Raw genomic sequence first — 13,741 nt, forward strand, 5'->3', positions numbered from 1 at the left:
CTTCACTGAACATCTACGAGTTTTAGTGTTATGAGAGAGGAAGATAAACTTTTATCTGTCCACTTTCTCCATGCCATGTCTGATTTCATAAACCGCTATCGCGCCACCTCTCACCTTTCCTCCTAACTAAAAAATGCCAAACACTGCCACCTTTCTGTATAGGGGAGTTGCTGAATCCCCTTGATCGTTTTGGCATCCCTTTTCCAACTTCTCCTCCGGAGGCTCAAGAAGGAAGCTCAGGAAGCCATCTTAAGCAGCCTGTGAGCTGCTTCAAAGGGCGCTTTTGCACACAGCTGTGATCGCTGCTCAGTGGAATAGGTAAAGGTAAAGGTAAAGGGACCCCTGACCATTAGGTCCAGTCATGACCGACTGTGGGGTTGCGGCACTCATCTCGCTTTATTGGCCGAGGGAGCCGGCGTACAGCTTCCTGGTCATGTGGCCAGCATGACGAAGCCGCCTCTGGCGAACCAGAGCAGCGCACGGAAACGCTGTTTACCTTCCCGCCGGAGCAGTACCTAATTATCTACTTGCACTTTGATGTGCTTTCGAACTGCCAGGTTACCGAGCAACGGGAACTCACCCCGCCGCAGGGATTAGAACCGCCGACCTTCTGATTGGCAAGTCCTAGGCTCTGTGGTTTAACCCACAGTGCCACCCGCGTCCCGCTCAGTGGAATAGCAAGGATTAAATCCTGCTCCCTTGGCTGTGCAATCTTGCAAACTAGGATTAAAATCCTGTCCTCCACCCATCGGCTGACATCGCCAAAGACATCAGCTGATGGGCATGGTTTGGGGGAAATGCTCTTGCAGGCCAAGACTGGCCCAGAGGCTGCAGGTTCCCAGCCCCAGTGTATAACATTGTTGTACTAGGTGTTCCAACACAAAAACTTACAGTCAATTACTATATAAGTTTAAACAAGCAGCTAGTCCCTCAGCAACTCCATCACAAGTTCTCCACCCCTGGTAAAAACCTGAGCGGTCTCTTCCTTGCACGCACATACACACCTCATCCCCAGTCCCATAAACTTACCCTGCATGGACTGAACAAGGTTTTTCACAGTCTCTGGGCGCACGCTGAGCGCTGCGCATTTCTCCATCAAGACGGGCGGGATGTGGTTGTACATGTCCAGGTTGTCGACGGTCTCGGGGTCCAGCTGCAATGAGTCCATGAATTGTCTACAAAGAAAGAAGAGTGACAGGAGGGGTCACAGGGCAGAGCTTGGGTGTTCCCATCCCTAGGCGGAGCCTCAAAAGGACTGGAAATCAACAGGCAGGCACAGGTGGGTCTGCCCCCTCCTGGCTGGCAGGTCAGCCCTGGACCTGGTCTGCCTTGTCTCTGGAGGGTGAAAAGGGAAGCAAATGCTAACAGCTGCCCCTTTAGTAGTGGGGCTCAAGGATGGAAGGCTGCTTCTACATACACTATAACACAGGCACCCCCAAACTCGGCCCTCCAGATGTTTTGGGACTACAACGCCCATCATCCCTAGCTAACATGATCAGTGGTCAGGGATGATGGGAACTGTAGTCCCAAAAGATCTGGAGGACCGAATTTGGGGATGCTTCCCCCGTCCCAACGTCAGGGTCCCAGATCCCGCGAGCCTTAAATACGTACTCCAGGACTTCATTTTTGGTGTCAATCTTGGCCATCACTTCTCTCAGCAGCTTGGCCTTCTCTTCGCTGCAAGGGAAACACAGAGGCTTATTCTATACAGCAATAACTCCGCGAATGTCCACCTTGTCTAGCGTCCGTTCTGGCAAACGTCCATGGTAAACCCAGAAGTACCAGAACGGGTTATTTCCGGGTTTGCCGCTCGCGCGTGCGCAGAAGCGCAAACCGCTCCATGCACAGAGATGCAGTGCTCTGCCCTGCGTCCATTTTGGCTAGAGGTCCACAAGCTGCGTGTATTCCATCAGCTTCAGTTGCCATTCACTCATTTTCCATTTTGGGGCTAACAAAACACGGGCTGCAGTAGTGGCATACATAGATAGACTTTTTTTGACACCTGGAGATTTCCGTCTGAATTATCCCCAACAAAAAGGAATCTGGTGGGTTTTTTTGGAAAGTACTTTTAAACATTTTTTTCCAATTCATTTTAAATTATTTCACAATGCTATTTTACCCTTTAACTGGTCCAATAATAAATTCTTCTTCTTCTTCGTATAAATAATAAATTCTTCTCCTTCTCCTTGCCTTGCTATCAAGCCTCTCATCTAGACCCTTTAATCCCCACCTGTTTTCCTGCAGCCCCCCCCCCCAATGGACCTGGCAGACAAAACAGTCTCCCAGAATGCAAAGCAGCTGCTCACCTGTAGAGCGAGGAGGCCTCATGGGCAGCCATTGGAACCAGCTTGGCAAAAATGTCGGGGCCTGTGACAGCCGGGTCTGTGGGGTTGACTGGAAGGGCTTTCACCAGAGGAGCGCCTGCGGATGAAGTAATATTGGGTTAATAAAGCACTTGAGAACAGAGAGTTGATTCCTAAAAAAGGGAAAGGTAAAGGACCCCTGGATGGTTAAGTGCAGTCAAAGGCGACTATGGGGTTGTGGCGTTCATCTTGCTTTCAGGCCAAGGGAGCCGGCGTTTGTCCGCAAACAGTTTTCCGGGTCATGTGGCCAGCAGGACTAAACCGCTTCTGGCGCACCAGAACACTGTGACGGAAACCAGAGCGCACGGAAATGCCGTTTATCTTCCCACCGGAGTGGTATCTATTTATCTACTTGCACTGGTATGCTTTGGAACTGCTAGGTTGTCAGGAGCTGGGACAGAGCAACAGGAGCTCACCCCGTCGCGGGGATTCAAACTGCTGACCTTCTGATCGGCAAGCCCAAGAGGCTCAGTGGTTTAGACCACAGCGCCACCTGCGTCCCTAGAGATGATACCTAGGCTACACCGGACCCATGGAGTGCTGATAATCTTGTAGCTTCTGTAAATGTTTGAGTTTACCCAGTCCTGCATGCTTATTTGGCTTTTATTATTACGACTACATTTATATCCCACCCTTCCTCACTTTTGTGGGTAGCGATTTAACAAGTCGTAAAGAAGTTCAAACAGCCCACAACAAAAGACAAGGTAAGACAGCAGCCAATCCCTGCCACAAAAGCCCAGCCCATCAAGATGCAGCAAAACCTTCCCCAATATCACTGCGTCAGCAGGAAACATCTGACGAAAGATCCCCCCCCCCGCTAGCCTCCGCTCAAAGCCTGGGAGAATAGGGAAGTTTTTGATCGTCATCAAAAGGCAGCCAAAAGTGATGCCGATCAGCTTTCAAAACTACCCGCTGCACATTTATGCTTTGGGTAGCCCTATGCTACATCCGATATGATGGATGTTGCGGGAAAATGCATGATGGGAGTTGTAGTTCAAAACATCTGGAGGGCGCCTGGTTGGGGAAGGATGGGCTCCTTCTGCCCTACCCAAGACCAGCAGGCAGAGAAGGCGATAGGGATTGCTCCAAACCTGGGATGGCTCAGCTGGTAGAGCGTGAGACTCTGAATCTCAGGGTTGTGGGTTTGAGTCCCACGTCGGGGAAGATATTCCTGCATTGCAGCAGGGTGGGACTGTTAGAATTCCTGCTCCGTGATTGCAGTCATGGGATTGTTGTCTGTCACATGACGGTGTGTGTTTTGACTCCACAGAGTGGGAAGTGACGGAGACAGGATGTTTGTGTTCCTGTGTTCCGTGAAGTGGGACTATTGTCCCTTGTTCTTTTTCTCTTTGCTGTCTGATGCTAGAGAGAGAGGGAGCCATGTTGCAGTGCTCCGTGTGTTTATATGTAAATAAAGTAGATTAGCCAAAATGCTGAGTTGCTGGGGTCTGTCACACAAGCTGCGAAGACTCTGCGGATCCCTAAGTGTGCCAGTGTCGTTTGGCATCGGTTGCTGTGATGTTCGGGCTGAAGAAAGCTTGTGAAGATCCTGAACGATCGACTAGGAGGGAGGGAACATGCCAGTCGGGCATGTGTCTCTGCCAGGGCCCTACTCGAGTGTAGGCCGAACTCCTGACCGCTGGAGGCGGTCCAACTTTACAATTCTGTGAAAACAGAGTGTCTTGACTTTACCTTTCACCGACTGCAAGGTATCCAGAGCAGGGACAGCTTCATGGTAGATGAAGTCATTGTCCTTTTTGGCAGAGTTGTACCTGCAAAGTGACAACAGGCTTGAAAGGCGTTGCTGCTGGGGGGGGGGGCTCAGGAAGAAGTATCACATATTTTTGCTTCAAGTACAGTTTCAAGAAAGCAGCCAATATCATAGTTGTACATTTGCAAAGGGTGTTATGTTTAGCGATGCCCCACACCCAAAGTCAGAGGAACTACAGACAGTGGGACTTTTGGGGGGGGGGCTCCAGAAATGTGGGGAATACTAGGTAAAAGCAAAACTTGGAAAGAGGGAAGGAGGCGGGGGTGTTCTGGTCAGTAACTCCTTACTTCCCAAGCCCAAAGTGAAAACTTGCAAATCTGTGTGCATTTCTTTCTTTTTCAGTTGAAACTTTTCCAACATAGAATACAATAAAAAACAGATGAATCTGAATAAAAATGGAAAAAGTAAATAAAGAAAAAAGAGGAAGAAAATAATGCAAAGCCCTCTATCAGAGGGAGATCTTAATTAACCTTTTTCTCGCATAAAAAGGGGGTGGACCCTCAAAGCTCTCAACTGTGAGCGTCTCGTTCTTTTCCCATGCGTGTATTTCTTGAATTCATTACTCTATGTAGAGTAACTTAGGAATCCAAACGCATGGTCCACAAATGACAACATTTTGGAGGTCCCAGGTCGCAAGGTGGTTCGATTGGTCTCAACTAGGGCCAGGGCCTTTTCAGTACTGGCCCCAACTTGGTGGAACGCTCTGTCCCAAGAGACTAGGGCCCTGAGGGATTTGACATCTTTCCGCAGGGCCTGCAAGACAGAGCTGTTCCGCTTGGCCTTTGGTTTGGACTCAGTCTGACCCTTATGTTTCCTTCCCCTTATGGTTTTGATTTATGGGCTACTTTTAAAACGAGGCTGAATTTTAAATTGCATTTTAACCTGTATTTTAAATTGGTTCCCCCCCCATTATGTTTTTACTGTAATTTTACTAGTGTTAGCTGCCCTGAGCCCAGCTCTGGCCGGGGAGGGCGGGGTATAAATACAATTTATTATTATTGTTGTTGTTAGTTCTTTTTTAAAAAAAGGTTTTCTAGTCCTCATGGTTTCACAGAATCACAAAAATACGGAGGGAATGCCTGGAAGAACAGAACTGAGCAAAGCAAAGGTCTATGGGTGAGACCATCAGACCCGTCAACATCTGACTTCTGATTGACAGTGGGTCTCCCAATTTCCGGACAGGAGTGTGCTCCCTTCCCCCGAATCTGCACCAGACAGGTTCTCTTGGTGCAGAGCTGAGATTAGGGAAGGGAACTGGTGTGACTGTCGGGAAATCAAGCCTTTATCAGGAGAAACTGGCAACTCTCCCAGGCACCCGGCATGATTCCCTGTTGACCTCCCTGGCTGCATTCCCCAGCAAGATCCAGGCGAGGTCTCGATAGGCGATCCTTCTCAGCGTGAGAAGAACACACACCCCTCTTTCCTGCCCCCTGGCAGGGGAAAGAGACAGACAGAAACGTATTTACATGCCTTTATTTCTGTCTTTGCAGCATTACAAAAAACATGACTGCTCTCTTCAAACTCCAGCAGTCTAGAGACAAACACTTCCTGGACAGGAATAAACGGAAGAGCTCATATTACACTCTGAGCTAATTCCGGTGCTTCGCACTGGGAATTGACTGTCCCTCTGTTTCCCACAGGCAGTCCCAACATTCCCATCATGTTTACTTTTCAAGCTAGCACTTTGCAGCTGCATTGCATCCATATCGTAACAGTGACAGGGACCCAGGCCTAGGCATGCAAAGAGTTAACGGGTAGCAGCGACTCACTTTCCTCCAATGACATCCATGGTGAACTTCAGGGCTTCCTGAACGGTCTCAGGCTGACCCTGAAAGGGGAAACGTCAGGTTCAAAACATATCCCTAATAAGCAGGCGGTCCGCAGGCAGAGATGGCGGGAGGCAGGATAAAGGTTCACCAACAATTCCCAAAGTAGGCAGTAGCAGCCACTGGGGGGATTCTCTAGGTAAAGGTAAAGGGACCCCTGACCATTAGGTCCAGTCGTGGCCGACTCTGGGGTTGCGGCGCTCATCTCGCTTTACTGGCCGAGGGAGCCGGTGGACAGCTTCCGGGTCATGTGTCCAGCAGGACTAAGCCGCTTCTGGCGAACCAGAGCAGCGCACGGAAACGCCGTTCACCTTCCCGCTGGAGTGGTACCTATTTATCTACTTGCACTTTGACGTGCTTTCGAACTGCTAGGTTGGCAGGAGCAGGGACCGAGCAACGGGAGCTCACCCCGTCACGGGGATTCGAACCGTCAACCTTCTGATCGGCAAGTCCTAGGCTCTGTGGTTTAACCCACAGTGCCCTTGGGGGGATTCTCTAGGGGGAAGCTAAGAGGCAAGGGGGGCAGCGGGGAGGGGACGCAGCCATCGACAGCCCTCTCCTCCATCAATTGGTCCAATCCTCTTTTAAAACCATCCAAATTGTGGGCCATCATTGCCTCCACAGTTTAACTAAATAACTTTTCAAGCCACTTTCGGGAAGGGGGTAGGAAGAAAGGTGTACCTTGGCCAGTTTGATGGCTTCATTGAGCTTGTCCAAAGCACTCTGGAAGTAGATGACCTGCAAAGGGGGCAGAGATTCAGGCAACCAAAGTCCACTGTCAAACTGGCTATGCTTTCTATTAAAAGTAAGAAAACTGAGCCTTTCTCTCACACACGTTATAAGAATTTTAAGGTCTCAAACGTAGAAGAAATATTCATAAATGCACGCATATCTAAATATATGAACTAAATGTATGAAATAGTATGGGAGAGCAATCCCAAAGCCATTTTGATTCTCCCAATGACCTCAAATAGTCCACTGCAGTAAGGGAGGCAAATGCCTTTTTGCTTGCAAATCCTGTAATAATAATTATTATTATTATTATTATTATTATTATTATTATTTATTATTTGTAGCCCGCCCATCTGGCTGGGCTTCCCCAGCCACTCTGGGCGGCTTCCACAAAGACCAAGAATACACTAATAAGGACATATTTGTGTATGAATAGACTAGTCTGCCCAGGTAATGCAACCAGTGACCATTATCAGGTATCCTGGAAGACAGGATTTCTGCTAAAGACCGCCTCCCTTCTGTGATGTATGTATGATGTTTCAGGGGGGTGGTCTTGGGCTACAGGGTGGGCAATTTCAAAGGTCTATATAGGGGCTTGTGCACCATTGTTCAGGGTTCCTCCTCCCTCCTGCGTTGTGGTGAGTGGGGACCCTGCTGCAACAGTTCCTTGAATAAAGATCAGGCTTATTAGCCGCTTTGCTTCTCAATATAATCAGGTTGGCCCCTGTTACTTTCTTCTATCAATAGGGAACCCACTTAAGGACTATATATGGGCTCTGGAATACCCCATAAGGCAGGCTTTCTTATAACACACCCAAATTCCCTGCAGGTAGAGAACTTGCACGCGGGGAGTGCCATAACAGAGGGTCAACTCATCACAAAAAGCCCCACATGCAGCCTGAAGTCCATTTGCAGGGCTTCCGCCACACCTGCCATGTGTGAGGACTAGTGCCTTAGGTAGTCACAGACGTGGCGAGGGAACAGAAGAAGCTCCTTCTGGACTCATCCTGGCAAGGGCTTCAAAGGGAGGTCTGTGCCTGGGAGAGAAGGTTGGGCTTCTCCCCTTCTAACCCGATCTCCCAAGCACAGCTGTCCTTCAGTTATTGTAACATCAACAATACAAGGGCAAGGCTGAAGGTTTCACTGTTTGGGACAAGTAACAGCTGTGGTCAATTAGAAGCCTGTATTACAAGACCAAGACATGAACAGGCAAGATGTTAAATTGTTCTTATATGCAACACCAGCGGCAAGAGTACTGTTAGCCCAGAAACGGAAGCGAGAAGAAATTCCGAAGAAAGAAGAATGGCAGACAAAATTAATGGACTATGCAGAACTGGACAAAATGACAGGAAGGATTCGAAACCTGCGGGACCAGAGATTTACAGAAGATTGGAAGAAGTATATGATTTACCGTATTTTTCGCCCCATAGGGCGCACCGGCCCATAAGGCGCACCTAGTTTTTTGGGGGGGAAATAAAGAAAAAAAAATTATTTCCCCCCCCCAAGGCGCGGGGCTGGGGTGGGGGAAGCCTGAGCTTCCCCCGACCCCAGCCCCCAGAACAGGCTGTTCTCCACAAGCCGTGGGAGCCCTCCCGCGGCTTCCGCACAGCTACCCGAAGCCCCGGCACGACTGCTGAGCGCGCCAGGGCTTCGGGATAAGAAGCAGCGCTGCGCAAGCCAGGGGAGCCCTCCCGCGGCTTGCGCAGGGTTACCCGAAGCCCCGGCGCGACTGGTCAGCGCGCCGGGGCGTCGGGATAAGAGGCAGCTCTGCGCAAGCCGGGGGAGCCCTCCTGCGGCTTGCGCAGCGCTGCCTCTTATCCCGAAGCCCCGGCGCGCTGAGCAGTCGCTTCGGGATAAGAAGCAGCGCTGCGCAAGCCGGGGGAGCCCTCCCGCGGCTTGCGCAGAGCTACCCGAAGCCCCGGCACGACTGCTCAGTGCGCCGGGACTTCGGGATAAGAGGCAGCACTGCGCAAGCCAGGGGAGCCCAGGGGGAACTCCCGCGGGCTCCCACGGCTTGCGGATAGCTTCAGCGAAAGCCTGCATTCGCCCCATAGGACGCACACACATTTCCCCTTCATTTCTGGAGGGGGAAACGTGCGTCCTATAGAGCGAAAAATACGGTATTTGAAGAGCAGCTGCAATCGACAAATTACGCTAGTAGGACTACAAGAAGTTTTGTGAGGAGAAATATACGAAGTGTTACAAAGTAGGAAAAGGTAGAGATATTGGTTATGAGTTTGAAATGTAATAGGGAAGATAAGAAATGCATACTAAGAGATTAGACTGGGAAATTTTCAGACAGGACTGATGGAAGTCAAAAAAATTGAATAAGATGTAAAAGTATGTTTAATTGTAGCCTTATTGGAGTTCACAGATTGGGTCTGCGTTGCTCCGGGACATGAGGAAGGAAGTAAAAATGACACCGAGGTTGGTTCATAGAAAGAGTTTATTCTGCTCTCTGGATAGCAGAAGGCACTTGCGTGACCAAGTCCACAGCAAGTCCAAAGAAATGACAGGTTTCATGCAGTTTATATATCCTCCAGGCACCCTTCTCACTCCTCCCCTAGGAGCCCAACCACGTCGGCCTACGTACACAAGTTGACATCACATATGTTCCTGCTCTGGTACAGTGGTGCCCCGCAAGACAAACGCCTCGCAAGACGGAAAACCAGCGGAGGCGCTTCGCAAAACGAATTTCCCTATGGGCTTGCTTCGCAAGACGAAATGTCTTGCGAGTTCCTGTGGGTTTTTCCCCCTCCCCCCCTTTTCCTAAGCCGCTAAGCCGCTTATCAGCTGATCCGCTAAAAGCCGCTAAACCGCTAATACAGTGGTGCCCCGCAAGACGAACGCCTCGCAAGACGGAAAACCTGCTAGACGAAAGGGTTTTCCGTTTTGGAGGCGCTTCGCTAAACGAATTTCTCTATGGGCTTGCTTCGCAAGACGAAAAAATCTTGTGAGTTCCCGCGGGTTTTTTTCGCTTTCCCCCCGCTTTTCCTAAGCTGCTAAGCCGCTTAACAGCTAATCCGCTGATAAGCCGCTTCTCAGCTGATTGCTAAAAGCCGCTAAGCCGCTAATACCGCTAAGCTGTCAATGGGCTTGCTTCACAAGACGAAAAAACCGCTATACGAAGAGACTCGCGGAACGGATTAATTTCGTCTTGCGAGGCACCACTGTACTCTCAACCATAAAAGGATCTTCCTCTTCCTATTTTTATCTGGAACGCAGAGGTCACCATTTCCGAGAACACACTCTGGCGTTATTCCCAGACGTGGGTCTGCGCGTCTTTGTGGTCAGCACATAAGATAAGGCACACACACATCATCCCTGCTGTACTGGAACTTGGCAAGGTCACTCATTGCCGCCACGGACTGATAAGGGAGAGAGCTTTGTTCTTGTTATGGATTTACTTAACGGCTTGAGTTTATGCATTTTAGCTAAGGAAAAATAGGAATTTTGGTGCAGTTTAAAACTGCCTGCACAGTCAGTTTTTGGGTTTTGGAAACCCATTCCTTCATAATTACTGTTGAAAATTGTATGTTAAAATCTAAAAAAATTTATATATATATATATATAAAGCCTGTATTACAAGTTTCAGCAGCACGGAAAGCGCAAAACCTGCCCCAGTCTCTCTACCCCTCACCTATTGCAGAATCACGAAATTGTAGAGTCGGAAGGCACCCCAAGGACATCTAGTCCAACCCCTTCCAATGCACAGCTTAAAATCCCTGACAAATGGCCAGCCAACCTCTGCTTAAAAGGTAAAGGGACCCCTGACCATTAGGTCCAGTCGTGACCGACTCTGGGGTTGCGGCGCTCATCTCTCTTTATTGGCCAAGGGAGCCGGCGTACAGCTTCCGGGTCATGTGGCCAGCAGGACTAAGCCGCTTCTGGCGAACCAGAGCAGCGCACGGAAACGCCGTTTACCTTCCCGCTGGAGCGGTACCTATTTATCTACTTGCACTTTGTGCTTTCGAATTGCTAGGTTGGCAGGAGCAGGGACCGAGCAACGGGAGCTCACCCCGTCATTGTGGGGATTCGAACTGCTGATCTTCTGACCGGCAAGTCCTAGGCTCTGTGGTTTAACCCACAGCGCCACCCACGTCCCTTAACCTCTGCTTAAAGACCTCCGAAGAAGAAGAGCCCACCACTTTCCGAGGGAGCCAGTTCCACTGTCAAACGGCTCCTGCTGTCAATTCTTCAAAATCCCCTTCCTTGTAATTTGAAACTGCTGGTTCCGGTCCCACTCTCTGGAGCAGCGTGAAACAAGCTGGTTCCATCGCCCACATGACAGCCCTTCAGGTATTTGAAGATGGCTATCTTTCCACCTCCTATCGCCCGGGAGATCTACCGCGGCAAGCAGTTTGTGAGTTCCCCACTCACTTTGGAAGCAAACAGGCTTACCCTCTCGCCATACTTCTGCTGCTCCTCCGCCTGCTTCCCCATGTGCAACTGAAAGACAGAGAAGAATCACAGTTGTAGCAGCCAGCCAGACACAGCACCCCTGGGTTGGTCCCAGGCACCGCCTCACAACCTGGCATCGCCTCCATCCACCCCACAAACCCTCATCCCTCGAGCAGGAAGCAGAAATCAAAAGCTCAACCCCCCCACAAAACCCCATAGACAGAAGGGGCTGGGAGGAACAGAGAGGCGAGTTCTTCCCATAAAGCCTCATTCCTGTACTCCCATCCCAGTGAGGGTTGAGACGACAGAGCCAATAACAGCCTTCAGGTTCCAACACAAACCAAAGGATAATAATAATAATAATTTATTATTTATATCCCGTCCATCTGGCTGGGCTTCCCCAGCCACTCTGGGCAGCTTCTAACAAAGTATTAAAATACAGTAATGCATCAAATTTTAAAAGCTTCCCTAAACAGGGCTGCCTTCAGATGTCTTCTAAAAGTCTGGTAGTTGTTGTTCTCTTTGACATGTGGTGGGAGGGCGTTCCACAGGGCAGGTGCCACTACCGAGAAGGCCCTCTGCCTGGTTCCCTGTATCTTGGCTTCTCGCAGTGAGGGAACCACCAGAAGGCCCTCGGAGCTGGACCTCAGTGTCCGGGTAGAACAGTGGGGGTGGAGACGCTCCTTCAGGTATACTGGACTGAGGCCGTTTAGGGCTTTCAAGGTCAGCACCAACACTTTGAATTGTGCTCGGAAACGTACTGGGAGCCAATGTAGGTCTTTCAAGACCGGTGTTATGTGGTCTCGGCGGCTGCCCCCAGTCACCAGTCTAGCTGCCGCATTCTGGATTAGTTGTAGTTTCCAGATCACCTTCAAAGGTAGCCCCACGTAGAGCGCATTGCAGTAGTCCAAGCGAGAGATAACCAGAGCATGCACCACTCTGGCGAGGCAGCCCGCGGGCAGGTAGAGTATGTTTATTTTCCACCTCTCCATTTTGTTTCTCTGGCCCCATATCTGCACAAACTTATCCCAAAATACAGACGTGCTTTTACACTTGCAAGACTGGATGTTTTGCCATCTGCGATACTTGAGGGTCGATTCCAAAAGATCCTGCCTGAGAAACGCCTTTGCCCCTGTGGTAGCACCGAAACAGTGGCACACGTCCTCCTATCTTGCACTCTCTATAAAGACCTGAGGAACAAGATCACCACCCCACTCGTACTAACCATCCCAGGGCGCTCAAGCACTGCCACGATGTCCGTTCTTCTATCACATCAAAATGAGCAGATATGAGCAAAGGTTGCTAGGTTCATAGCAGGGGCAATCAGAATAAGGGCAACTAACTGACGGCTGATTCAGGACTTTGAAATGTGCTCTTATATCAAACTTCCTTTTCTGCGTTTACTGTATGTTTTACAGTTGCTATGGCCATTGGCTAATGCGAATAAAGTTTTATCTTATCTTATCTAACCAAGGGACGTGGGTGGCGCTGTGGGTTAAACCACAGAGCCTAGGACTTGCCGATCAGAAGGTCGGCGGTTCGAATCCCCGCGACGGGGTGAGCTCCCGTTGCTCGGTCCCTGCTCCTGCTACCTAGCAGTTCGAAATCACACCAGTGCAAGTAGATAAATAGGTACCACTCTGGCAGGAAGGTAAACGGCATTTCCATGCGTTGATCTGGTTTGCCAGAAGCACCTTAGTCATGCCGGTCACATGACCCGGAAGCTGTACGCCGGCTCCCTTGGCCAGTTAAGCGAGATGAGCGCTGCAACGCCAGAGTCGGCCACAACTGGACCTAATGGTCAGGGGTCCCTTTACCTTTATCTAACCAAAGGATTAAGTGTGGGGAGGTCATGTTGGGTGAAGCCCAGCTCACTAGAGCAGGGTCCCCCCAGGATACTTACATGGGCCACGGCAGCGAAATAGTAGATCTTCATCTGCACCAGCTTCTTCCAGTCCTTCTGAATTTTCCCCAGCAGGGAGGCTGTTTCAGAGTTCTCCAAAGCTCGACACGCTTCTTTGTAGTAATCCACCACCTTGGGAAGGGAATTTGGGGAGGGTAGGAAAGGTTCTGAGTGATTGCTGCTTTAGACGCTGACAAATTTTCCCCACTGCAGGAGCCGAACTGACGGATGCGTATCACGAGAAAGGAGAACCCATCTGAACATTGGAATAACTTTCTAAAGGTAAGTGAACTCTCTTTCACTGGAGGTTTTAATGCAGAATTTGGATGGCCATCTGTCAGGGATTCTTGAGCTGGGATTCCTGCATTGCAAGGGGTTGGGCTAGATGGCCTTTGGGGGTCTTGTCTGATTCTACAGCTCCATCGGGAAGGGCATGTGGGACAGCCCTGTCAAGCAAACCTAACTGCACAGCAAAAAAATGCACCTGGCTGCTTTAAAGGAAGGCCCTAACCTGTCCCAGGCTCAGGGGGAGGCCACTTTTCAGGCACTAGTCACCCAAGTTCAAGTCTCCCCAAACTGCTCACCTGGGCGCTGATCCTGGCCACAAGGAAGCTCTTCCGGTTGTCCAGCATCGATTTCTCCAGAAGGCACTCCTGGGCCTGGCCCTTTAGACATGTAGGCGACAAAGAAATAAATAATAAGAATAAGAATACATTTTTATTTATACGCTGCCCTTCCCGGTTCA

General features: G+C 50.0%; 1 protein-coding gene across 1 annotated transcript in view; it reads right to left on the minus strand.

The window, feature by feature from the left end:
• The window catches only part of PTPN23 (protein tyrosine phosphatase non-receptor type 23), a 54,142-nt gene that overhangs the window by 20,716 nt on the left and 19,685 nt on the right, over positions 1-13,741 (minus strand). Inside the window, exons 7-15 of the mRNA XM_081834173.1 lie at positions 13,581-13,661; positions 12,997-13,128; positions 11,094-11,141; positions 6,642-6,698; positions 5,904-5,962; positions 4,056-4,135; positions 2,307-2,421; positions 1,612-1,677; positions 1,030-1,175 (exon numbers count right to left, since the gene is read on the minus strand). Coding sequence (XP_081690299.1) covers positions 1,030-1,175; positions 1,612-1,677; positions 2,307-2,421; positions 4,056-4,135; positions 5,904-5,962; positions 6,642-6,698; positions 11,094-11,141; positions 12,997-13,128; positions 13,581-13,661 — 784 coding nt within the window. The remainder of the gene's footprint in view (positions 1-1,029; positions 1,176-1,611; positions 1,678-2,306; positions 2,422-4,055; positions 4,136-5,903; positions 5,963-6,641; positions 6,699-11,093; positions 11,142-12,996; positions 13,129-13,580; positions 13,662-13,741) is intronic.

This window comes from Podarcis erhardii (genome assembly GCF_964252035.2).
Source record: "Podarcis erhardii genome assembly, chromosome: 12".
Classification (NCBI taxonomy): domain Eukaryota; kingdom Metazoa; phylum Chordata; class Lepidosauria; order Squamata; family Lacertidae; genus Podarcis; species Podarcis erhardii.